Consider the following 25,562-nt stretch of genomic DNA (forward strand, 5'->3'; position numbering starts at 1 on the left):
TTTTTGTTTGAGGTCAGCCTTAGCAATTTAGTAACCCCCTGTTTCAAAAAATACAAAATAAAATCAGGCTGGGGCTATATAGGTCAGAGGCAGAACACCCCTGGGTTCAATTCTAAATGCCCCCCAAAAAAGAGGAAACATAGTTAAGGATTTCCCCAGGGGAGCATAAATGGCATACAGCAAAGGCATTCAAATAATTCTTTACCCCAACATTTTGTCCTTAGAAGAATGAAGTAATGCAGCTAAAGTAAAAGAGTTATTCAGAAGTAGAAGACATACACTTAAAGAGAAAAAGCAGAAAACTAGAAATTGAAATTTTCAAAAGGATTAGTTCATGTGAAGTATAGACACAAACCATTTACCTTAGCGATAAGAAATAAGTGGTTAGACCAGCAGGACAAAGTAACCATCTAGTGAAAAGATCACTGGGGACAAATTAATATCCAAGTTGTTACTCCTGTTATTTCAAATTTCTCCTAATAGACATGGTCCCAAGTAAATGTTTCTCCACCTATACCTCAATTTTTTTCATCTTATAACCCAAATCCTTAACCCGACTGGCAATTCCAGTCTAGTCCCCTTTCCATTACATAGTTCTATATGTAATGCCAGCATGTCAATTTACAACCTTATGCTACTCCTCAGTCTTTTGAAGGTTCTAGATGCCCTCTGACTCAAGGACAAACTCATCTGCTGACCTTGAGACTTTTTATCACCTACCCCTATCATAGTGAACCAGTTTCACACTTATCATTAACATTTACTTTTCCAAGGGAAATTTTAACAATTTTTCATACATGGTCTTTTCACTTTTACCTTTTATCCTTTATTTAAGGTCTTTTGTACCTAGAAGAGCCTCTGCGCCCAATAGATGAATACATGTTTCTTGGGTTTGACTGAAAATACTTCTACGAATAACCCCAAATCACTTTCCTAATTTACATTATTCACATGTACTATATTTATTTATAGGTCATGCTAATGCTTCATGTATCAAATAGTTATTAAAACCAAAATAAGCTGATTTTGAGATTGATTTTATAGAGATTAGCTGGTCAATCAATAAGCTTTTATAGTATATAAGAACTTGAGTAAACAGTAGTACAGGTAAAGAATCTATTGTTAATGCAAATTATAACATTCACTTTGAATGACTTCCCAAAATACTGACTTAAAAATACAGTGGACATTAGCCAGTAAATATGGTTAATGTTCAGATTATCTCTAAACAAACACTAGTAAGCCTGACTCAGAATTCAGTCATGCTGAACATGTAAGTATACTTTCATCACCACTAAATTACAAAACCCACATAAAATTCATACTACTTTATATCTAGTATTTAACAAATAAGTATTGATGATTATTTGCTCCCTAATATGCTGGTTAATAAAAACATCTATTAATTCTGGGAAAAAATAGTTACAAAGAGCAGATTATCATCTGCTTCTCATTTGTGCTAATCCCACTACTAAGTGTCAAAGAATTAGGACTTATGCCAGTTTTTTCCTTCTTCATTTGGCAGGAAGAAGGTACAAGAAACTTTCTGAAACAATACATGGAGAAACAACACATGCACTGAACTGATTTGTGGCTTCACCATATTTTTAGAGTATATAATACAATAGAGGATGGGTGTCACTATTAATGGAATTACCATATGGGATTTAAAATATAATCTTGGGTCTTGGAAAAAACATGAACATTTGCTAAGGAAGCATTTCAGAAGGTCAAAATAAAGACAAAGTAAGAATGTATTAAGAATACAGTACTGATTATTTTAGATTTACTTCCTGCTCCACATTAATATGGATAATTCCATCAATGAGATACTGGTATTTAATAACACTTAAATGCAAAGACTGTGAAAAGACTTTAAGACTTACAAAATAAGAGTTTCCAAAATAAGTGATGACCATGCAATACAATTCAATAAAAACAATTCTAAAATTTAAAATAATTACATTTCTATTTTTAACCTTGAATCACTTATATACAAAAAAGGAAGAGGGCTTTCTACAGAACTATTAATTTCCTTAATAATTTTGGCTAATTTCCATTTATGGGTGAATGTGGTGGAATTACCTTACATTTTACGTAAAATAAAACCTTTTTATTTTTAATTAATTAATTAATTTATTTATTTATTTTGGTGGTGCTGGCAGTGGAACCCAGAGGCTTTCTACCTCCGGGCTATACTCCCAAACCTATTTTATATTTTATTTGTAAACAGGGTCTCACTAAGTTGCTGAGAGCCTCACTAAATAGCTGAGGCTGGCTTTGAACCTGCGCGATCCTCCCGTCTCAGCTTCCCAAGCACGGGGATTACAAGCATGCACCACCACGCCTGGCTCAAAATAAAACCTTTTTATGCTGGATAAGCCTCCTTGCAGATATGCCCAGAATTAATAAGAAAAAATCATGGCAAAAGGTATTATGACTCTGACTAAAAATAAACTAGGTTCCACTTTACAGGAAGTAGAGAAGAGATACAATTTTTAAAATGCCAAGAAGAAACAATAAGACAAATTTAGGACATTTTTGACCCTAAACTGGGCAATTATACTCTTAAAAAAAGTCAATGACATTAGCCAGTTGTGGTAGCACACGTTTGTAATTCCAGTATTTGGGAAGCTGAGACAGAAAGATCGTGCAACTTTGAGGACAGCAAGTAGTGAGGGTCTCATCAACCTAGCAACACCCTGTTTTCAAGTAAGAAATAAAATCAGGCCAGGGGTGTAGCTAGAAGGTAGAAAGCCTCTGGGTTCAATCCCCAGTACCACATACACACACACACCAAAAAAAAAAAAAAAAAAAAAAGATACAGGCGGAACTGCTTAATGGTGAATTGACATTACCACCAGCAAAAATGTTTGTGTATACATACATACATACATACATAGGTATGTGGGAGCTCATTATATTGGTCTTTCAACTTTCCTGCATATTGGCATTTTCATAATAAAAAGCTGGGGCAAAGAAAGGTGGGAAATAGTGTTAGATGAAAGTAAGAGGATAGGATAAAATCACAATTCCAAGTGTATTTTAAAAGGTGAAACACTAAAACTGAAAGACAGGATTGTGGTGGTAGAAGAAAAAACAATTACCACGAGAAATAGCAGAATGGCAAGATATGATTTTCTAAAGAAAATGTTTCTTTCAAACAGAGACAAAGCAGTCATGAGGGCTTCAGGGAAACAAGTATAATTCCAAGAAAGAATGCTGAGACTGGACTCAAGTGCTTTAATCTATCTGAGTTACAGGTAAAATAATTCCATGGCAACAGAATGGATCACACTCAGACAAGCCAGCAGCCTGCCTATTGGTGTAGCCTTCCCTGATGGAAGATAATTATTGCTTTGTCTGGCTAAGCCCAATGGATCTATATGAATACTAATGGTACTCATAATGTTTGACTCATTTTCTTTGGTAAAAGACCAAGAATATAGTTTTGTAGCCCAATGAGGTCTGTATATAAATCCAACAATATTTTTTATTTTGGAGAAAAGTTCTTTATAGGATACACTTGTTATTAAAGCAATTTATGTTACTAAAATAAGCATTTCCCTCATAAAGACACTGATATTATAACTTGACTTAGTGGAGGGGGGAAACCATCCTTTCATAAGCCACATTAAGTAAGTACACTAAGCCTCAATGTATGGTATAGTCATCTGCGAGGCTGATAAAATGTGTATCTCTAGGCCCCACAACTTGAGATTATGATTCTGCTGCCAAAGGTGAGCAGGATGAGGGACCTGTACTTGTATTAAGCACCCCCAGGGATTCTGATGCAGGTTCTCTAAGTTTCCATTATAGATCTGTGCTTCCATAAGCAGTGAAGTTTTACTATGATTGAATATAAAGTAGTATAGGAAAAAATACTGAAGGAGTCAGAAAATTTGAGTTTTGTATTCAACACTAACTTATTTGACTTTGGGCAATTTAATATCTCTGTGTCTCGGTTTTCTCATATGCTTTATGAATGCTGCCTATTCTACTTACCATACCTCACATACATGCCAGATTATATAAAAATGACCTAAGACTACAAAAAAGGTTAACAAATAAGCATTATATCTTTGAGAAGGGAGCTTTTAATTTTATTTGATGAGTTTAATACTATCATATTCCCATCAAAAGCTAACCACAGATTAGCCTCTCCTCTTTCTTCTAAGGCTTAAACTAATTAAAGTAGTGCTAAAGTGACACTAAGTGCAGGGTTAACAATGGAATCACTTACATATTTTGAAAATTATACGTAAAGCTTTACGTCTTAGGAGGCTTCTTACCAAGTCTATGAGTTTGGTGACAGGAACTTCTCGGATTGGTCTTTTCATTCGGCACAAAGCTTCTAAGGATGTCCCAAAACAACTTGGGAGGTAATTTCCACTGATGGTCAAGAAATAATCTTTGCCTCTATCCAGGTGAAGGACAAGAATATCTTCAATTTTATCTTCCCCTGAGTTCAAGATGGTCACAGAATCTTTGCTGACATAAACATCAAGAGAGATGTCCACTGTCTCATCTGAAATGTAAAAGATGATACATGGTAATATGGAAACCTACAGAGGAAAAGCAAAAATGGTATGAGAACCAACAGAGTAAGTGTCCTCTAAAAAATTCACCAAGCACTGAAGGGGAAGAGACTGGACACACAAAAGAGATATCACCAATATGACAGTGAAGGTAAGAGACATATGGTTAGAAAACAAGAAGTTAAACCAAGGGGATGGGAGTCTTAAGGAGATGGTACATGCAAGCAGAGTTGATGATAAAGGGATCACTCACTTGGCTCCAAGTAGCCCTCAAAAGGTTCAGCTCGAAGCCATGGCTTGCAGTACTGGCTGTCATTAAGTTTAGGGATGAAAGAAAAATGGCAGGGAACCTGTCCATTGTTGCTGATCTGGAACTTCTCCTTTTGTAGTTGCCGAAACTTCACATTCTCAAACACAAACTGGGGAACAACAGACAGACACAAACATGCATCACTAGTAGGGGAAGTAAGTCAGTTGGATTATTCCATACAGACTATGAATAAAGGATAAGGTAATTATTAACCAGGTATATAACTGCCGTACTGCCGTATGCATTCACCAGCTGAGATGAGTTCACATAATCTGTTTACATACGTCATTAAACTCACATCAGCAAAGAAAGAAGAAGGTGGCTTTTCCTATTTCTCTAGGCTACTCTGATTGATCCCGGAATTCTAAGAGGATAACCCAATCTTGGTCCAAGGCGTTCATCCTATGATCAAATCCTGGTTCCCGAGATAGGAACTAACCCCAAATTCTGAAGTATTAAAATATGAGTGGTTAACATGAAGCCAAGTATAGTGGCACATGCCTATAATCCTAGTACTTGGGAGTCTGAAACCAGAGGAGTACAGGTTTGAGGCCAGCCTCAGTAACTAAGAAAGACCCTGTTTCAAAAAAAATAAAATTCAGAGGTAGACTACCCCTGGGTTTAATACCCAGCACCAAAAAAAAAGTGTGACTAATAAGAAGGATTTCTAGGTGCCAAACACTATTCTAAGAGCTTTTCATATATTAACTCATGTAATTCTTAGAACTGCTCCTTAATCCAGAAAAGGAAACTGCAGCTCAGAGAAAGTAAGACACTTGCCTTTGGTTATATGTCTACTAAACAACAGTGCTGGGGCTGGAATGGGGGCAGTCTGACTGTAGCACACTTGGTCTTAATCAGTTTGTTTTGATGCCTTTTATTCTTTTTTTGGCACAGGCGATTGAACTCTGGGTTTTGTGCATGCTAGGCAAGAACTGTACCACTGGGCTACACCTCCAGGCCTTTTATTTTATTTTGAGACAGGGTCTTGCTAAGCTGGCCTCAAACTTGCTGGTCCTCCTGCCTCAGCTTCCATAGCAGCTAGGAATATAGGTGTGTGTCATCTTGCCTGGCTTCTTGATGTTTTTTCTAAGTCACACAGATTTCTTTGTGATAACCACATGAAGAGTAGACATAGAAGCCATATACTTTGCTCACCTCCCTCCTGCTGAGTTCTAAGGAAGGAAGGAAGTCATTTTCCATTCTATCCATGATGCGTACACTATCTTCAAAGACTTTCCGATACCTCCGTTCATCCACAACCTTCACCTAAAAGAAAATTAACCCCTTTTTCAGTTTTACATCTCCCAGCTCATCACCCTTTGGGACCATCTAACAATTTAAAAATGGTCATTACAGCAATCATTTAAAATAAACTGGTGCGAACAACGTCCTCAAAATTTTTGATATCTTGCTTCATCCACAATTTTCACCTGAAAGAAAACAGATCCTCATTTTAGTCTTTTGTGCTTTCAACTTCTTTATTTTTAATATATAGAATTGTCTCTAATAATTTTTTGAGGTACTGGGGAATGAACCCAGGGGTACTCTACCTCTTAGTTATACTCCCAGCCCTACTTTATGTTTTATTTTGAAACAGGGTCTCACTAAGTTGCTGAGGCTCACCTTGAACCTGCGAGCCTCCTGTCTTAGCATTCCAAGTACTAGAATTACAATTGTGCACCACCTTGCCTGACTTTATAACAATATTTCAAAGTTACTAAAGCAAACATTAGCTACTAAGCATTAATAGAAGCACACACTTTAAGGTAATGTAAGGTTAATTGTCTAATTTTTTGGAAAAGTTAAATCTCTAAGTTAAGAAGCTTCATAAGAATAAATATTTGGGAAGAATATTTTCTTGCTCCACTGTTAACTGATTTGGTGGTTGAAAAATAAGATTGTGGTAAAAATGATTTTATTTGCATTATATAAAATGACTGTCAAAATGTACTCATTATTGCACCTAATAATTACCAAAGTGTAGTGAAATAGCAGAAATTATGATCAGAACACTTAAATCCACTAGTTGATATGCACAATGCCAAAAATCATATTTCTGCTCAGATTATATATAATGGAAAAGATATGTTAGAGAACCTATGGACATGTTAGAAAATGGCCAACACACAAAATGTCCCAGAGAAGAGTAAAACCATGACAACAAACAAATTATCTGGACTAATATATAAAAATTTTTCCCACCTGACAGCATTTTCAGTTTCCTGATATAGCTGGGTGTGTGTGTGTGTGTGTGTGTGTGTGTGTGTGTGTGTGTGTGTCTGTGTGTGTGTGTGTGTGTGTGTGCGCGAGTGCGTGGTACTGGGGATGGAACCCAGGGGCCTTTTAGCTCCGGGCTACACTCCCAGACCTATTTTTATATTTTATTTGGAAACAGGGTCTCTTAAGCCAGCAAGGCTGGCTTCGAACCTGCATGATTCTCCTTTCTCAGCCTCCCAAGAGAGGGGATTACAAGCATGCATCACCACACCTGGCTATAGCTATTTTTTGGTTTTTTTTTTTTTTTTTTTTTGGTGGTACTGGGGTTCCTGGAAGCCCTTCTACCTCCGGGCTACACTCCCAGACCTATTTTTACATTTTTATTTGGAAACAGGGTCTCCTAAGCCAGCACGAGCGGCTGGCTTCGAACCTGCGCGATCCTCCTGTCTCTGCCTCCCAAGTGCAGGGATTACAAGCGTGCGCCACCACGCCCAGCTATATCTGTTTTTTAAATATTAAAACTTTATACAGTGCCGGGAGTGGACCTGGTTTCAAAATAAAGAATAAAAAATTGGGCAAGGGGTGTAGCTTGTAGGTCGAATGCCCCTGGGTTCCATCCCCAGAACCGCAAAAAACAAAAACAAAAACAAAAAGAAAACAAAAAAAACTTTATACAAACTAATGCCAAAATTTTCTATAAATAACAGAATTTTATTTTATATTTAGGTATTTTTTTGTGGCACTAGGGATTGAATCCAGGGGAATTTTACCTCTGAGCTATACCTACAGTCCTGTTTTATTTTATTTTGAAACAGGGCCTTACTAAGTTGCTGTGGCTGGCCTAAAGTCTGTGATCCTCCTAATCTCAGCTTCCCAAGTACTGGGATTACAGGTGTGTACCACCACACCTGGCTTAACAATAGCATTTGAACTTATTGAGACATGAGTTTCTTTTTCAGAATAAAAAACTTCACAATAATCCAAATTAAATGATTCATGTGTACAGTAAAGGTTTTACAGCAGATGTGAAAAATATAACATCAAACCTGAGCCAAATATCTCAGACTAAGGAGTTTTTCTCTTTTTTACATATTTGAACCATAACTCTTAGAGAACTAAGGATCAACCACTTTAGTGTCACCAAGGTTCATATACTATGTAATGTTAGGATAAATTTTAGGCTTTTATAGAATTTTACAACTTTTTATTTCAAAAAAATAATTTACATTTTTTAATTTTTACAACCTGCAAGGCTATCAAAGCAAGGAATATTCTGATAATTGAGAATAATGAGATACAAAATATTTACTAACTTGCTCACTGCCATAGTTAATACCAGAAGTGACATCTTGACACTAGGTCGGCACTTTCTAAAATACTAAGTATGTGACAGAATCAACGTGGATAAATCTTAAACTCACAGATCCTTTGGGTCTACTAATCATAATCTCCAGCGATGAGGCTGGTGCATCTATACCTTTTCTAAAGCTCTCTAGACAATTTTTATAAAGTCTAAGAGCATAACATATCACAATACCAAGTGCAGGGGTAGAAGCCAATCTCAGCTCAATCTTAGCTATCCCACAGCAAATGTTTTGAAATTAATTAGTCACAGAATACTTGACTCTGTTGCTATAGTCTTTGGTGCCAATGGTGGTAAAAATAATTTTTTTTTTTTGGTGGTACTGGGGTTCCTGGAAACCCTTCTACTTCTGGGCTACACTCCCAGACCTATTTTTTATATTTTTATTTGGAAATCGGGTCTCTTAACCCAGCAAGGCTGGCTTCGAACCTGTGCGATCCTCCCAAGCGCAGGGATTACGAGTGTGCGCCACCACGCCTGGCAAAATGTGGTTTTTAAACTTTCTAATCATAGCATTCTTGAGAGTCCAAAATATAGTTAGTCAATAGAAGAAAACTTTTTCTCAGTGGGTTAACATAATTTAATGGTACATCAACGATAATGGGGGAGCCACAGAATTCCATCAGCTGGTACATCTGTTTCAGAAATGGAAATGATTAACTAAGAAAATAAAAAAATACAATGAACTAGATCTTACAACATGAATAGCTCTCTAAGACACACTATAAAATTAAAAAAGCAAATTGTAGATCAACACATATGATATGAGACCATTTATGACACATTCACAACGACACACAAAATGGTATTTTTGTCTACAGGTAGACAAATATCCATAAAAAGCACATTTGCATATGCTTTTCAAAATAGTCTAGAACAATGCAATACAATAGCCACTGGCCACACCGGGACACTTAAATTTAAATTGCTACAAATTAAACATAATTAAAAATTTAGTTCTCAGTCACACTAGCCATACTTCAAAAGCCACCTGTGTTTAAAAGCTACTGGACTAGACTGCACAGACATAGGACATTTCCATCACAGAAAGCTCTACTGGATAACACTGATCTAAAAAGAGAGAGACTTCTAAGTGTTGTTGGTCTGTTGGAGAGTAGGAGTTTAGGTGTTGGGAGTAGGAGACAAAAGGGATTGAAGAACTAACTTTAGCCTTATTAGTAAATTCAACATAGATTTTGATTTTAAAGCAAAAAAGGTTTTTTTGATACTGGGGATGGAACCCAGGGGCCTTCTACCTAAGGGCTACACTCTCAGATCTATTTTATATTTTATTTGGAAATAGGGTCTCACTAGTTGTTGAGAGCTTCACTAAGCTTACGAAGCTGTCTTTGAACCTGTGATCCTACTGTATCAGTCTCCCAAGTACTGGATTACAAGCATGTGCCACCATGCCCGGTTCAAGAAAAAGCATTTATTTATTTATTTATTTATTTATTTATTTATTTATTTAGTGGTACTGGAGATGGAACCCAGGGGCTTTATACCCCCGGGCTACACTTCCAGACCTATTTTTCTTATATTTTATTTGGAAACAGGGTCTCACTAAGTTGCTGAGGCTGGCTTCGAACCTGCACAATCCTCCTGTCTCAGTCTTTCAAGTGCTGGGATTATAAGCATGTGCCACCACTCTTGGCTAAGAAAAAGTTTTTAAATTCCCACATAACTTAAAAATCTAGAAAGGTAGAGCTTTATTAAAAATATATATAAAAATACAGAAAGCCTGGAATTTAAACAAATATCCCTTTGGGAGCTCTGGATTAATGTGTATGGAGTATTATATGTATTCCAAGGTTCTGAAAAGAAATACAAACACAAAAGCCAAGCATAGCTGATTAAACCAAGGAGGTTAGTGATTGAAGAATGACATCTTCTTAAAATGGATTGATGGAATCCACATAAAGAAAAAGCTGGGCATGGTGGTGCACGCCTGTAATCCCAGCATTTGGGAGGCTGAAACCAGAGGATCGCGGTTCATGGACAGCCTCAGCTACATAGTGAGGCCCTTTGCAACTCAGGGAGACTCTGTTTCAAAATAAAGAATAAAAAACAGGGCTGGGTGGTGTAGCCCGGAGGTACAATGTCCTTGGGTTCCATCCCAGTACTGAAAAAAAAAAAAAAAGAAAAAAAAAAAAGAAAAAAACAGAAAAGAAAAGAGTGTAGCCCCCAAGTACAAACTGGAATTAGATGGTTAAATGGGATAAAAAGTTATCTGATGCCATATTGAGTTAAATACTTTAGAATTATAAGGGCATACTTGGGTAGTGGAAAGAACATAGGTTTGGGAGCTAAATAGAATTAAGATTTGAAGCTCAGCTCTCTTAGATGTATGCTTTCAAAGAGAGTTTGAACTAAATGGTTCTATATCTGCTTATCTGTTAAACAGGAAATTTTTAAGTTAAAGCATTATTCTGGAGAGAAAATGAGATGTGTGCAAATTTCCTAGCACAGTTTTTGGTACACAGCTAATAATTGCTACCTAAGGAATGTTTAATATTATTGATCATGATTATTTTACAGGGTTGGGGTATAGCTCAGTGGTGTAGCTTGTGCTTAGTATTTACAAAGACCTGGCTTCAATCCCCAGCAACACATTAAAAAAAACCCAAAACCCATAAGAATAAAATTTCCAAATGGATAAAAAATAAAACTATGAATGTGTTGACAAAATTTAAAGTATATCTGAAGATTAAGAACTAATTTTAATCCTCAAGGAAAAGTTCTAAAATCATTCTTTTAAAAAAATGAGCAAGAGCAGGATAAGACATATTTGTGATACCTATGTCAAAAGCCCCCAAATTTGAGATAAACAGAAGAAAGAAATCTATCTTACTACATTTCTGAACTCATTAATCCTCATGAGTAGTTATTATTATTATTCATATTTTATAGAGGAGGAGAGTGAAACACAAGGATGTTATATAATTGAAAAGTGGTCTATGGTCCCATAATTGAAAAGTGGTTGAGCTGGGATATAAATCCAAGCAGTCTACTACAAAGTTCATACTATTAATCACTCCCTAGATACACTTTGACAGATTACATGATCACAAGTATGAAAATCCACAATAAATAACATAAAATTTATTGGCTATAAAAAATTAAATCAGTAATATTACAAGATATAATCTGCATGCCAAATAAGAGCTAAATATACAATGAAAAAAGAAAACTATTCACAAGAGAAAAAATTTAAATAATGGGCAATTAATTTAGCCTGGGATGAAACAGAATTAAAGACTTAAAACCTATACTCCCATACAGGTAGATCTCAGTGTAGTGGGGGAAGCACTACACCTCTTAAGGCAATATAAGGATTTGGTCACATTTGGATCAGTCTATGCCTTTGATCCTGCTGTTGACACCCCTCCACCCAGCTTCTTTCTCCTGATGCTTCTCTTACGATCTGCCTGATAAAAATACACTGGTCCAACAAAAACCTAGCTTTTATCTCTTCTTTATGCTACTGACTTTAGGAAGTTCAGGTTACCACCCAACCACTGTGTAGCACGAGAAATTTCTGTGTCATGAAAAGACCTGGTACATGAAGAGTTTTAAGAGCAGAATTTGGGAGGACTGAGGACACTAATTTCTCAATCCTGCAAATGATTATTTGGTTATGGAACATTTATGGCTCACTGAATTGTAAATCTGTTCTAGGTCTAAATAATGCTTAAAGAAACAGATTTTTTTTTGGTGGTACTGGGGTTCCTGGAAACCCTTCTAACTCTGGGCTACACTCCCAGACCCATTTTTTAAATATTTTTATTTGGAAACAGGGTCTCCTAAGCCAGTGCGGCTGGCTTCGCACCTGCACAATCCTCCTGTTTCCGCCTCCTAAGCACGGGGATACAAGCAAAAGAAACAGATTTTTAACACACAAACCAATGAATGAACAAACATGTGTTTACCCCAATATGGAAGAGGGCGCTAACAGGCTTGTGGTCACTGGTTTTCAGTTCCATGTGACTCCGGTAATGAAGCTGATTAATATTTGTTCCTCTCCAAAGAATTCGGTCACACCAGGCTGGAACCCGACATTTTCCACTGTAAATAAAAAAATGAATTACAAAGAGAAAAATCACATAAGAACATACTACCTATTACACTGGTTTAGGCCTTGTTATACACTCCTAAAGAATAATCATAATCCTTCCTAAGTGACCCTTATCATTTTCCTGAGACTATGTTGTAAGCTTTGTTAAGAGACTATGTCTGCTTGTCTGCTGATGAACTCCTGGCACCAAGCACAGTATCTGATGCAAAGTAGGTGCTCAATGAATTGTTAGCTCTCGAATGAATAAATGGTTTTCCTAAGATTAGGATTAATCTTCAAAAATGTTTTACCAAGGGGTAAATATAAGAGTATTTTCTTAATACATTCTCAGAAGGTGAGAATTCTATTATGAGTACTTCATCTTCTTTTGCTCTATAAACTGCAATGATACATCACAACAAATAACTCATATGTCTAAAAATCCAGTCTTGCTCAATGTGGTGGTGCACATCTGTAATCTCAACATTTGGGAGGCTGAGACAGAAGGATCACAAGTTTCCGGCCAGCCTTGGCAATTTAGTGAAGCACTCTGCAACTTAGTGATGCCCTGTTTCAAAATTTAAAAAATAAATAAAATAAAACAGGACTGGGAGTATAGCTCAGAGGTAGAATGCCCCTGGATTCAATCCCTAGTACTCTAAGTAGCTCACCACATGAATAAAAATAGAGCTGGAGTATAGCGTAGAGTTAGAATGCTCCATTCAATCTCTAGTACCACACTCACAAAAACTCCAATCCTCTATTCCTAGACTGGACTTAATCTCTAGAGAGGACTAATAGTAGAGTCCTTCTCCTTTAAACCTGAGTTTTATGGACAAATCTAGCAGCTCCTTCTGCTCCTCCTCCTCTTCCTTCTTCTTTTTGGTGTTACTGAGGATTGAACCCAGTGGTTTTTTTTTAAACCACTGAGCCACAACCCTAGCCCTTTTTATTCTTTTTTTCCCCTGTGGCACTGGAGATTGAACCCAGGGGTATTCTACACTAAGCTACACTCTCAGCCCTATTTTATTTTTTATTTTTGAATGAGGGTCTTGCTAAGCTACCACATGTTGGCCTTGAACCTGCAATCCTCCTGTCTCAGTCTCCCAAGTACTGGAATTATAGGTGTACATCATCACACCAAGCTAAATCTACTTGTTTTTTTTTTTAAGAGATGAACTAACTAAAATCTATACAAGTCTGAGCATATAAGTCCATAGAATACTAGAAATGATGAGGAAAAATTTACTTGTCCTTTTATTAAAATAAGTATACCTGATCTAGAAGATAACATATTTCTTATCAGTATCTCTTCAGCTGGATCTTAAGTTAGGTAAGTGGATGAAACAAGATGAAGTATATAAGACATATCAGTGTCACTTTTCCTTGGCTGGCTATCACTCTCAGAGTGTAAACATGCAGACTACTCCCACCCCATTCCACCCTAGTGCTCCAAGTCCAAAGCAGTTGAGTATGCCCAAGGATGCTTTCTCTTTCAACTTTTTGTGTTCAGCCAGCTAGGAAACAATATTAAATGAAGACATAGTAGGTAGAGGACAAGCAGTTACCAAGAACTTACTGACAGGGGCATCCAAAAAGTCCTCCTAGACAGTGGTTTTTAGTTTCCTTCAGCAGTGGGAGATGTGGGGACCAGGCATCAATATTTTTAAGTTTCCCAAAAGATTCTAAGATGTTTTCAGGTTTGAGAACAACTGTGCTAGAAGAACAACATGGCTCTTATTTTTATCTTCTGGCATCCTGAGTTAAATTACCCCCTCAATACTTGGGGGGGAAAGGCCAGAAAAATGCAACGAGTGAGAAATAGGGGCGAGATCAGGAAGTCAAAAAAGTCTCATGAGGTGATAAAGACACTGCAGGCAGTTGATAAAACTTTAGCTGTCACAACATATATGTAATACTTTCTAAAACAAGTTAACCTTTAGTACACAGGAATTAAAAACTCTCTGGTAATAGCAGTGAGCCATGAGGTTTTCATCTCTGCTTATAGTATGGCCCCAAATCATCCTAATCTCTTACCAAAATGGAAGGCACAGAAATAAGATTAAGCCTTCATCTATTCTGTGGGAAAGTTCTTACTACTTTACCTGGAATCCCAACGATCTGTTTTAGAGTCATACTTGTAAGTGGGAATAAACTTGATTTCCCCTTCATTGAAGTCAACAAAAGCTTTTTTCTGTGTGCGCTGGATATTTAGCTACAGATAGAAGCATCACATAAACACAATAATAACATTTTAGTAAAAGTAATAATTAGGTCGATTAGTCACTTTTCCACTTCTAAGTATCCAGCTTCATAGCTTCTATAACTGTGAGGGAGTACACAAAATTTCTGTATCTTATGAATTAAAGCTTGGCATTTCTGGACATCTAAATTTATCCTCAGGAGGTTCATTATTTGCACATCACTAATTTTTCTACTGCTAATTGTGCTAATTGTGGCTAGAGGATAAAATGGAAACACGGCATCTGAATAATCATAAGTTCCTGAGAGCTGGGCATGAACCATTCAGCACAATTACATATTTTTAAAAGAACATAAATATTGAATGGATAATTTTAAAACCCAAATTCAGTGAATAGTTACAGATTGGTTTGAAAGTTATCTTCACTTAAATATTTTACCAGAGTTATATTAACACTCTGCATTTATTCCAACTGTACTACTTTTGGAGGCTGTAAAGAAGAAAATGCAAATAAGCCGATCAATACCAGTGTGAAAGCAGGCAGCTAAGAAAGTCTCTCTACAATGCCATTCTACTATAAAACACCAGAATTTTGATATTATCTAAAGACCAAAACGGCTCTCATAAGGATTTAACGACACCTGAGTCAAGTCAAAACATTTTCTGTCTTCAATAAGGAGCATTCATTTTTATACCAGTACCATTCTGTTCTGAGTATATATCCCAATGAAATAAAATCAATATACTATAGTGATACCTGCACACCCATGTTTATTGTGGCACTATTCTCAATGGCTAAGATACAGAATCAATCTCAGTATCAAACAATGGGTGAATGAAAAAAAATGTCATTTTCAGCAAAATGAATGCAACTAGAGATCATTATGTTAAAGGGACTAAGCCAGACAGAGGTAGACAAATACTGCATGTCCCTCTCATATGTGGAAGCTAAAAAAGGCAACCCAAATGTAGAATAGTGATTACTAAAGTTAGGAAGGGTGGGAGGAAGGGGGCAGTGGATAAAGGGAGGCTAGATTTGATTAGTGCATGCTGTACGCATGTGTTGATATATTAAAGTGAACATCATTAACAGGTTCAATTAATATATGATAATAAAAATAGTCGATAAAATCATGTCATGTTTTTATGTATGTGTGGATAGGCCACAATGAAACCCACCATTTTATGCAATTGTAATGCACCAATATACAAAAATCTTAAGAGGAATTTCATTCCTCAAAGATGTTTAGGTATCCTAATGCTTCCCTTGGGTTGAATTAGATTTTCCAAAAGAGAAAACTTCAAGACAGAGGAAAATGTGTTCCTTCCTTTCTACTTCACAGTACTGTGACTAGAATTATATTTAACTGTGTTTTCTGGAATAAACTGGACTCCATCATAAAAACCTAAGCTTTAGTTTTTTTTTGTTTTTTGTTTTTTGTTTTGGTGGTACTGGGGGTGGAACCCTGTGGCTTTCTACCTCCGGCCTATATTCCCAGACCTATTTTATATTTTATTTGGAAACAGGGTCTCATTAAGTTGCTGAGAGCCTCACTAAGTAGCTGAGGCTGGCTTTGATAAGAGTTATCTTTTAATAGCCATTATATGTTGATAGATTCCCTAAGTGAGTAATACCACCCCCCTTTGGGGGAACACTGGAACAATATATAGATATATAAAGAACGCAAATTTGTCACCACATCTATTTATTCATTAAAGCAGATTTGCAGGGGAGTAGTAATTAATCATTTTTCTGAAAGGGGATGGTAAGCCAAATAAGTTTAGAAAGTCTGAAATAAGTCTGAATATGTGAAGTAAAAATTCAAGTCGCATGCCAGGTTTGGAGGCAAATATACTGTCTTAAATATATGGAAACTGGGTTCCTGAATGTTAGGTTTTATCTGAATGTTACAAAATCAATGTTTTTTCCACAGTATTTAACATCACTAGCTACATACCAGCTTTCCCTAATTTATCAATCAGTTCCTGTTAGATTATAGTTTGTGCTATTTTCTCAAACCAACCTCTATTCTGAGCTTCCCAACCTCCCTCAAAGGGGCTCCCTTTTATCTCCAAGCTGTTTCTCAGCCTGCCAATTAATCATAGAACAGTTTTCCCTCTTCAACCTGCCAAACCACATCAACATAACCGAAGGCCCACTTCCTCTAGGAATTGTTTTCCAATTAATCCCACCCATGTTCCAGCTCAGTTATATAATCGCTGAGATCTCTGCTTGATAACAGTCTACAGAATAAATGTTATATCCCCTCCTCCAATCCAAGCACTTAATGAAAGCTCCACAGGTCTTGTATATAATCAATACGTCCCTAGTCACACTATTTTTGCAAGACAATATGACCACCATCTCTTCCTAGAGTTACATAGGCCTTCTATGTTTATATATCATACTCCTAACAAACTTTGCCACCCATACTTTACTTACCTGGTCAAATTTCAAGAGTCTCTGAAGGTCATTCTTACTAATAAGACTCTTCACTTCATTGGCATCAGGCATGCAAAGCCTATAGTTCAAATCTCCCAGCCAGATGACAACACTGAGGATCAAGAAATATACAAATGGAAGTAGCAATAATTAGCATGAAAAACCAATCAAAGAAGAATGGAGAGAAGAAAAATGGGTAGATTATAATGATTCGTTTATCACTGTCTGACAAGAGGTTTTAAGCTCTAAATAACCCTTAATGAGAAAGTACTGTTAACACCAGAGAGGCACAATGGATTATAAAATAGGTGGGAAAACATGTACTCCATACATGAAGAATGAAAATGGAAAAATACAGTATACATACAAGGTCCATACTGAACAGTACAGATAAAGAAAGATACATATCCAACTGTTAGGAATAGTTTTCCTTGGAAAGAGGGGCTGGTTGGGGAGAGTAGATGGTGAGAAATGAGAGATATTTACTGTTAATTTCATCTTTTATTATGTTTATAACAACTGTTTCTACCTTAAAATAAAAAAAATAAAACTTGACTCCAATTGTCAAAACCCTCCAATATTATTCTAGGTGCTCTGCTAATACAACTAACCTTTCTTCTGATATTAAATTCAATTTATCTGCCTCAATGAGTCTGTTCTTTCCAAAAAAATCCTTTTTTTTTTTTACCCAAACCTTAAGTGGTAATCCATCACTCTTCACACACAGTTCTATAGTTTCTCACCACATTTAATCTCTTATGTTCAATATTGAAAGGCCTTGGGAGAGTTAAGTACTCACTCATGTTTCATGATGTTCATTTGTGGGAGGCTCTGGTTGGGTACCACAAAACTCATTCTTGCACAGATGTCCTTATAATCTTGATTCCTTCTCTCAAAGTCTTCTACATGAGCAGCCAGGTGGGAATTGACAATGCAGAAGGTAGTGTTGTGAAACACGAATCTCACAGCTACTCCACCTTTGTTTCCCTGTTTGCAAGAGTAATTATTCATAGAACACACAGCTAGTGGTTGAATTTCACATAGGAAATAAATAATTTTCAAGTTCACGCAACTCACCATTTTCCCCATGATCCCAGTTCCAACTGTTTCTGCAGCAACATCACGGATATACCGACACTGATCTTTTCTGGCAAATATAAGGAGCATCATCCCAACAAGGCGGACTAGTTGAACCTGAGTTACAGGGAGTTATAAAGAACTGATGTTAATATCACTCTTTGCCACATATCTAACTTCCTAGAACTAGTGTTTTTGCCAAAATGATACGTGTTTTTGCCAAAATGATACACTGATGTCCAAATCTGAATCCCCAATTCTCTAATTTCCCAGTGGATCCCATAATGTGGATATAAAGATACTCCAGAGAAGCTTTAATCTGGCTCTGACAAAAAAAGAACTGGAAGCCCTGAGTGACAATGAATATACCCAACTCTATATCTATTTGTTTAATTACTTTTTAGTCTACCAAAACATATTAAAATTTGAGATAATAAAGACAAGGTTGTATCCCAGTTTGTTCCTCTCATTTCTAGTTTTTGATTTATAATTTTTAAAAAATATATTTATAAATAGTAATCTTTTCTTGTGGTACTAGGGATTGAACCTAAGAGTGTTCTACCTCTGAGGTACAACCCCAGCCATATTTTATTTTTTCAATTAAAAAGAGTTTTAGTAAGTTGCTGAGAGCCTAAGTTGCTGAGGCTGCTTTGAACCCATGATCCTCCTATGTGAGCCTCCCAAAAATACTAGGAATAGAGGCATGTGCCACCACACATGACTACATCAATCCTAAACTTCAACTCTTTTTTAAATCTATGAATTAGAGCTAGAAATATATCTGAGATAAGTACTGAACAAGAAACCTATATGAGAGGAATAACATCTTCAAACGTTATATTACCTGCTAAAAGATACAGAGAAAAATTACTATTTGTGGTACTAGGGATTAAACCCAGGGACATTCTATCTCTGAGCTATACCCCCAGCCCTATTTTATATTTAATTTTTTTTTTTGGCGGGTCTGAGGGTAGAACCCAGGGGCATTTGACCTCCGAGCTACACCCCCTGCCCTATTTTTTATTCTTTAATTTGAAACCGGGTCTCACTGAGTTGCAGAGGGCCTCACTAAGTAGCTGAGTCTGTCCGTGAACCGTGATCCTCCAGGTCTCAGCCTCCCGCGTGCGCCACCACGCCCGGCTATATTTAAATTTTTAATACTTATTTTAAGTTTATTTTATTGGTACACTATAGTCTCACACTATAACGTTGATCATGTTGAAAATGGCATATATTCACACAGTACTTAGTGACCCCCACCCCTGCTTCCCTTTTTCCCTCCCTCCCAAAACTGAGTGTCCAGGTTAACACTGTTAAATTCACATGTATACACATATTGGAAGGTAGGTTTTTCATTGATTAACCTCAGCCTTCTTCCTCCCCTCCCCTTCCTCTCTGACTTTGCTGAGGTTTTCCCTCCATTATATGGAGTTCCTCTGATATCCCTAATACTCCCTAGCTTGAATATATTAGAGAAAACATATGTCCCTTCTCTTTCTGTGCCTGGCTAATCTCACAAATTCTCCAGGTCGTTCCATCTTCTTGCGAATGACATGATTTTGTTCTTCTTTATTGCTGAGTAGAATTCCACTGTGTGTATTTCCCATAATTTTGAAATCCATTCATCTGTTGATGGAGACCTAGGTTGGTTCCATATTTTGGCTATGGCGAATTGTGCTGCTACCAACATAGGTTTGCATATGTTACTACAGTTCTCTGATTTCAATCCCTTTGGAAAGATACCCAGGAGTGGTATAGCCAGATTATATGGTGGATCCATTCCCAGTTTTCTAAGGAATCTCCTCACTGATCTCCATAGTGGCTGAACAGGTTTGCACTCCCACCAACAGTGTAAAAGAGTTCCTAACTCCCTACATCCTCACCAGCATTTGTTGTTATTTGACTTCTTCATGCTTGCCACTCGGATTGGGGTTAGATGGAATCTCAGTGTAGTTTTGATTTGCATCTCTCTGATGGCTAATGATGTTGAACATTTTTTTCTTGTATCTATTGGCCATTTGTATCTCTTCTTTTGTAAAGTGTCTGTTTAATTCAGCTGTCCATTTCTTAATTGGGTTATTTTTTTTGCTAGTATAGAGTGTTTTGAGCTCTTTGTATATTCTGGAAATTATCCCTCTATCAGAGTGGTAGGTAGCTGATAAAGATCTTCTCCCATTCTGTAGGCTTTCTCTTTAGATTCTTGATGGTTTCCTTTGATGAGCAGAAACTTTTTAGTTTGATGCCATCCCACTTGTTAATTCTCATTTTAATTTTATGTTTTATTTTGAAACATGGTCTCACTAAGTTGCTGAAGCTTTTTCTAAAATCTATATAAACAATAAAAACATATAATCTAAAAGCTTAGGAAAATCTTCTTCCTAGGAAATAAGTATTAATGATTAGTTTGCCCTATGTGACTATTAAACACAGGAATGGATTCAATTAAACCATTTTTTGGAACAAGTTACAGATAATGGAATAATTCCTAGTGATTAAATGTGGCTTACTTTCTTATACTTGGCTTTGGAATGCAAACCCCTCTCCACAGCCATGGACCACTCTTGTTCTTTCACAGATTCAAAGTAGAAAAAGGCTTCTGTGCTCAAATCTAGCTCTTGGAATCTGAGGAAAAAAATGGTATGAGATTTATACTTATCCCATAATTTTCTGACTACCTCCTGTTCCATTTGCTGAGATATTACACCTAAAAATGGGAGAGATACACTTTATAGAACTTCTCTGTTGACCTAGCTTATCAGTAAGTACAAGTAGGTTTTTTCCCGTAAAGAATCCCCACTAATACAAAAATAAAAACTTTCCACAGGTATAATAGTAGGAATTTGCTCTTGTAATTCAGAAACAGTCACTAACAGAACTAATCTCAAGTCTCAGTTTCTATAAAGAATATAATTTTGTATGGGTTTAAAGAAGAATAGCTATTTCCTTACACCATGTTAGGTATCTATTCTATTCGTGTGTGTGTGTGTGTGTGTGTGTGTGTGTGTGTGTGTGTGTGTATGTTACTGGGGATAGAACCCAGGGGCATTGTACCACCGAGTACACCCACAGGCCTATTTTTTAGTCTTTTTATTTTTGAAACAGGTTCTCACTGAGTTGCAAAAGACTTCACTAAGTAGCTGAAGCTGTCTGCGAACCACGATCCTCCAGTCTCAGCCTCTGGAATGCTGGGATTAGAAACGTGTGCCACCACACCTGGCTCTGGTATCTATTCTATTCTGATCTCACAAATTTGACCTACCAGTTAACTCTCATATATATAGTCCACAGTAAGTTTTCCCCAAAAGGCCTTTTTTTTTTTTTTTTTTTTTTTTTTTTTTTTTAGAAAAGGGTAAAAGCTATGTAAATTAATACCAAGAATAGCCAAAAAAAAGTTTTTTTTTTTTTTTGCCAATATTGGAAGTTTCAGAAGTGTTGCTTACCCAATGCAGTAGATATCAGGAGGATTTGGATCACAGTTCAGCCAAGGTTCTAACCCGCTATCTGGAGACTGGCCATTCACATTCCAAGTGCCAACAAAAAATCTAATAAATAATATTGAAAAACAATTGGAAAACAAAAGTCAAGTATGAACAAAAAGAAGGTCTCTCTTGTAACTTCTATGAAAAGGAATATTCCAAATAAGTTGACATAATTTCTCAGACTGCTACACATATAAGAAAAACTTCTTGCACACAGAATATAAAGGTAGTGGGCTATTTTCTCTTATAGTTAACACTAAATCAACCTACAGAAAGGAGACAAGTCTCTATATAAAAATATAAAGTTAACTGCTCTACCACATTTCCTTTCAATTAAACTCCATCCAGACTCTTACTTGAAGAGAGCTTATGAATGGGAAAAAAGATATCTTCATTTTACAAACTAATCTAACATGGATAACTATTCTGTGAAGAGCTGAAGATCAATTTAAAAATTCACGCCTGAAAGGATTACAAGGACATTTATGTAGAAAATCTGGATGAGGTAGAATAATATTAAGGGGAGAAAGAGATGGGACAACTCATGACTGTCTTCACTGTTTACATACAAATATAAGCATCATGTGGAATATGAGAACTTGGAGGTTTTCTCATAGGGATTTAGTTATGACTGAATTAGAATAAATGAGGCATGATGGGAGAGCAGATGGAACTGGAGTCTTGGACTAGGAAGGTATACATTCTGTGCTTGAATATCAAAGAGAGGTGTTATATCACCATTGGAGATACATGCTCTGTATCCAGAGAAGAAGAGTAAAGGGGAAATGAAAAATAATACAGAGGAAAGAATTCAAGATAGACCTTCTAATCAAGAGGACTGGGGAAAACTTTCTTTAGTTATCTTGCCAAAGTAAGTTAGTTAAAATCTAGTGCTAATTGTGGACTTTAACTTTCCAATATTGGCTGGAAAAAAATTCAGCTAGCCAGAAAGATAAACACACTCGCTTATAAAATGTGCATGTGAGCTTGATTTGGAGTAGATGGAAACATTAGTAGACACGGTATTGGTAGAAAATCCAAGAGAAATTATAGATTCTGCATTACTTTGGATATGCATGTTATTGACCACAGCGTTAGAGACAGGAGCTTGAATCACTGACCATTTATTCCTTTTTATCATATTTTTATTCTTAATTAAACTAACACCTTTAACACCAAAAGGCCATACCTAACTTTTTAGACTCAGTAAGTTAGACTAACCTGAAAGTCTGAATGTTGACATATTCTTTCTCTCGTTTTGCCAAGATATGTTTGATGAGACCCTCCCGCTGGCCAGACTGGGTATTTGGTACAAAGAGCTTCCGCATGGTGTTGGTCACTTTGGGCTGTTCCTTGTTGGGAGGATCTTTTTCACGTGGAAGCCTGCAAATAAATGAGGAATTCATAAGTAAAATAGCCTAATATATAAGTCTCCTACAGGAGAAATATATTTCAATATAGGACTTACATTCTATTAACTGAAGGGGGTGGGGGTGGGGGTTCCCGATGAATCCCTGTAGGTTGATTTGGGAGATTTGTTTTCTTGTCCAAATTCATAGATGAAAAGTTATCTTCAAATCCAAGAAGACCTGAAGAACACAAAACCCTAAGTCAAAGGGGGTTGGGAGCTAATACATAGCCAGAGTAGATGGGTTTTGGTTTGATCAGTTTCACCAGTGGTATTTCTAAACAAAAGATACTATAAAGGTCATAACTACTTGTATTAAGAGAAGCACATCAACCCCGAAGCACTGATACACTAATTAAAACAATAAAAATTTACATTAATCTTAAATCTGACTAATAATAGCTAACATTTATTGAAAACTGTACAATGCCTTGCTGACAGTAAGATATTACATCACCTCCATTAATGATCACAAAAAACTTATGTGATAGGTACTAATAAATAATCTTCCTTATGGGAAATACACACAATGGAATTCTATTCAGCTATAAAGAAAAATAAAATAATAGCATTTGCAAGAAGATGGAAGGAACTTGAGAATATTATGTTAAATGAGATTAGTCAAGAACAGAAAGAGAAGGGACATATGTTCTCTCTAAGATGTTCAAGCTAGGGAGTAGTGGTAATACCAGAGGGATTCCAGATGATGGAGGGGAAATCCCAGCAAAGCTTGAACGGAAGGATGGGAGAGGAAGAAAGTTGAGGTTGTTCAATGGAGGAGCTACATACGAATATGTGTAATAGCATAAATACAACATGATTAACCTGGACCGTCTCTATTGGTGGGGAGGGAAAGGGAGGAGGATGGGCATGAAGCACAATGTAAATGTACACCACTCTCAATATGTTCTACTTATAAAAAAATAAAAATTAAAAAAATCTTCCTGTTACAGAGAAGTAAATGCAAGTTTAGAGTTACAGAATAACTTGACCAAGATCACAGAACTAGTAAGTCTCAGTCTTGGGATTCAAATCCAGGCCATCTGGCTTTGGAGTCTGTACTTTTTACCACTTTCCTAAGCTGGTTCCTCAAGAACTACTATGCCACAGAAAGGATTAAGACTGAATATTAGTCATTGGCCATGGACTCCATTAAACCACTTCATAAGAGAGTGTGTCTGACATTGGATTTAATCCATATAATCTCTTTGGGTCTAATAAAATCTACTGATTGAAATGATCATAGTAACCAGGAATAAAAGAATCTGTTCAGTACCTGAATAAACAGTAGGGCTGTCCTTAGTGTCTAATTTCTGGTACCAGCTAGATGAGTCTTTCTGCTCTGGAACAAGAAGTTGTGACTGAGCTGGAAAGAGAAGGGTCATGGTCAGAGCCTGGCACTGAATGGAATTTACAATAATCAAAAGCCATTCATTCAACAACCATTAAATGCAGGGGGGAGCATCATTCTTGAAAGGAAGAAAGTAAGAAAATTAAGGCAGTTCTGAGGTCATCAGAGGGCCAAAGAATTGCAATCTACAATAAGATGCAAGCCATGACACCAAATATTTTGGAAATTGACTCATTCTCCTTAAAGCTAGATAGACTCTCAGTGTCCTTAAAGCTAGATAGACTTGTTCCCTAACCTATCTCTGGGATCCTTTCTGAAGGAAAAAACAACAACAAAAACAGCCATCGATACTCAAGAGGTGAGATACTTTGCTAATGGCCACCTGCCTTTGAATTACCATGTCAGTATAATTCATTCCCACTGAAATAGTAGAAATAGAATTGCTGAGTCTTGAGTTACCTTCCTGAGCAGCAAGGACCTCTGAGAGGAACTTCAAACAGTGTTCCTCATCAGGAATTTCAAAGTGGCGTTCTCTGGTCCAGTCCCCCTGAATTCGAATTTTGCAGCCACCTAAAAAGAATCAAAATTCATACACATATAACTATGGGATATAATGTTGTATTGGGATCATATTCTCAACGTATCAGGTTCACAGAAGGTCCAGATCACAAATTTTCAGACCTCTAACACAGGAAGCACACGGAAAAGAATAATGTATTTGGTGCAGTAGTGGTAGAGGGAGAAGCAGAGAGAGGGGTCTAAGGAAAGAGGGCTGATGAACTGTGTCAATAAGCAGTCTGATCTAGTAAGACACATACTAAAGCCACAGTCACCTGTGCTCTGATAAATATCTCAGATGTCAGTTGCAGGAAAATCGAAATTTTAGCAAAAATAAATTCTTTAATCACTCTCTTCCTATTCCCACCATTTCAAATCCCGATCATGTATGTGAAATGTGAAGAGAATAAAGGCAGTAGGATGCTTGTTCATAGGTTTAGAATAAATTAAATTTACAAATTAATTAAAAAAGAAAAAGTATTCTGAAAAGAATCACCTACACCTCATTACTACAAGTGAAAAATGTATGTTTTGAATAAATTTGGAAAGGCAATATAA

At 36.6% G+C, this 25,562-nt stretch overlaps 1 protein-coding gene across 3 annotated transcripts in view; it reads right to left on the reverse strand.

Annotated features, from left to right (window-relative positions):
• Positions 1-25,562, reverse strand: part of OCRL (OCRL inositol polyphosphate-5-phosphatase) — a gene marked incomplete at both ends in the record, with an annotated part of 60,480 nt that overhangs the window by 14,141 nt on the left and 20,777 nt on the right. For all 3 annotated transcript variants that reach the window (XM_080718687.1, XM_080718686.1, XM_080718685.1), the window contains 14 exons: positions 4,293-4,528; positions 4,792-4,957; positions 6,007-6,117; positions 12,361-12,496; positions 14,591-14,700; positions 17,132-17,243; positions 17,931-18,118; positions 18,209-18,325; positions 20,716-20,830; positions 21,649-21,750; positions 22,909-23,070; positions 23,156-23,276; positions 24,372-24,461; positions 24,906-25,016. In XM_080718687.1, the coding sequence (XP_080574813.1) occupies positions 4,293-4,528; positions 4,792-4,957; positions 6,007-6,117; positions 12,361-12,496; positions 14,591-14,700; positions 17,132-17,243; positions 17,931-18,118; positions 18,209-18,325; positions 20,716-20,830; positions 21,649-21,750; positions 22,909-23,070; positions 23,156-23,276; positions 24,372-24,461; positions 24,906-25,016 (1,877 nt within the window). The remainder of the gene's footprint in view (positions 1-4,292; positions 4,529-4,791; positions 4,958-6,006; positions 6,118-12,360; positions 12,497-14,590; positions 14,701-17,131; positions 17,244-17,930; positions 18,119-18,208; positions 18,326-20,715; positions 20,831-21,648; positions 21,751-22,908; positions 23,071-23,155; positions 23,277-24,371; positions 24,462-24,905; positions 25,017-25,562) is intronic.

Source organism: Muscardinus avellanarius (genome assembly GCF_963383645.1).
Source record: "Muscardinus avellanarius genome assembly, chromosome: X".
NCBI classification, from domain to species: Eukaryota; Metazoa; Chordata; class Mammalia; order Rodentia; family Gliridae; genus Muscardinus; species Muscardinus avellanarius.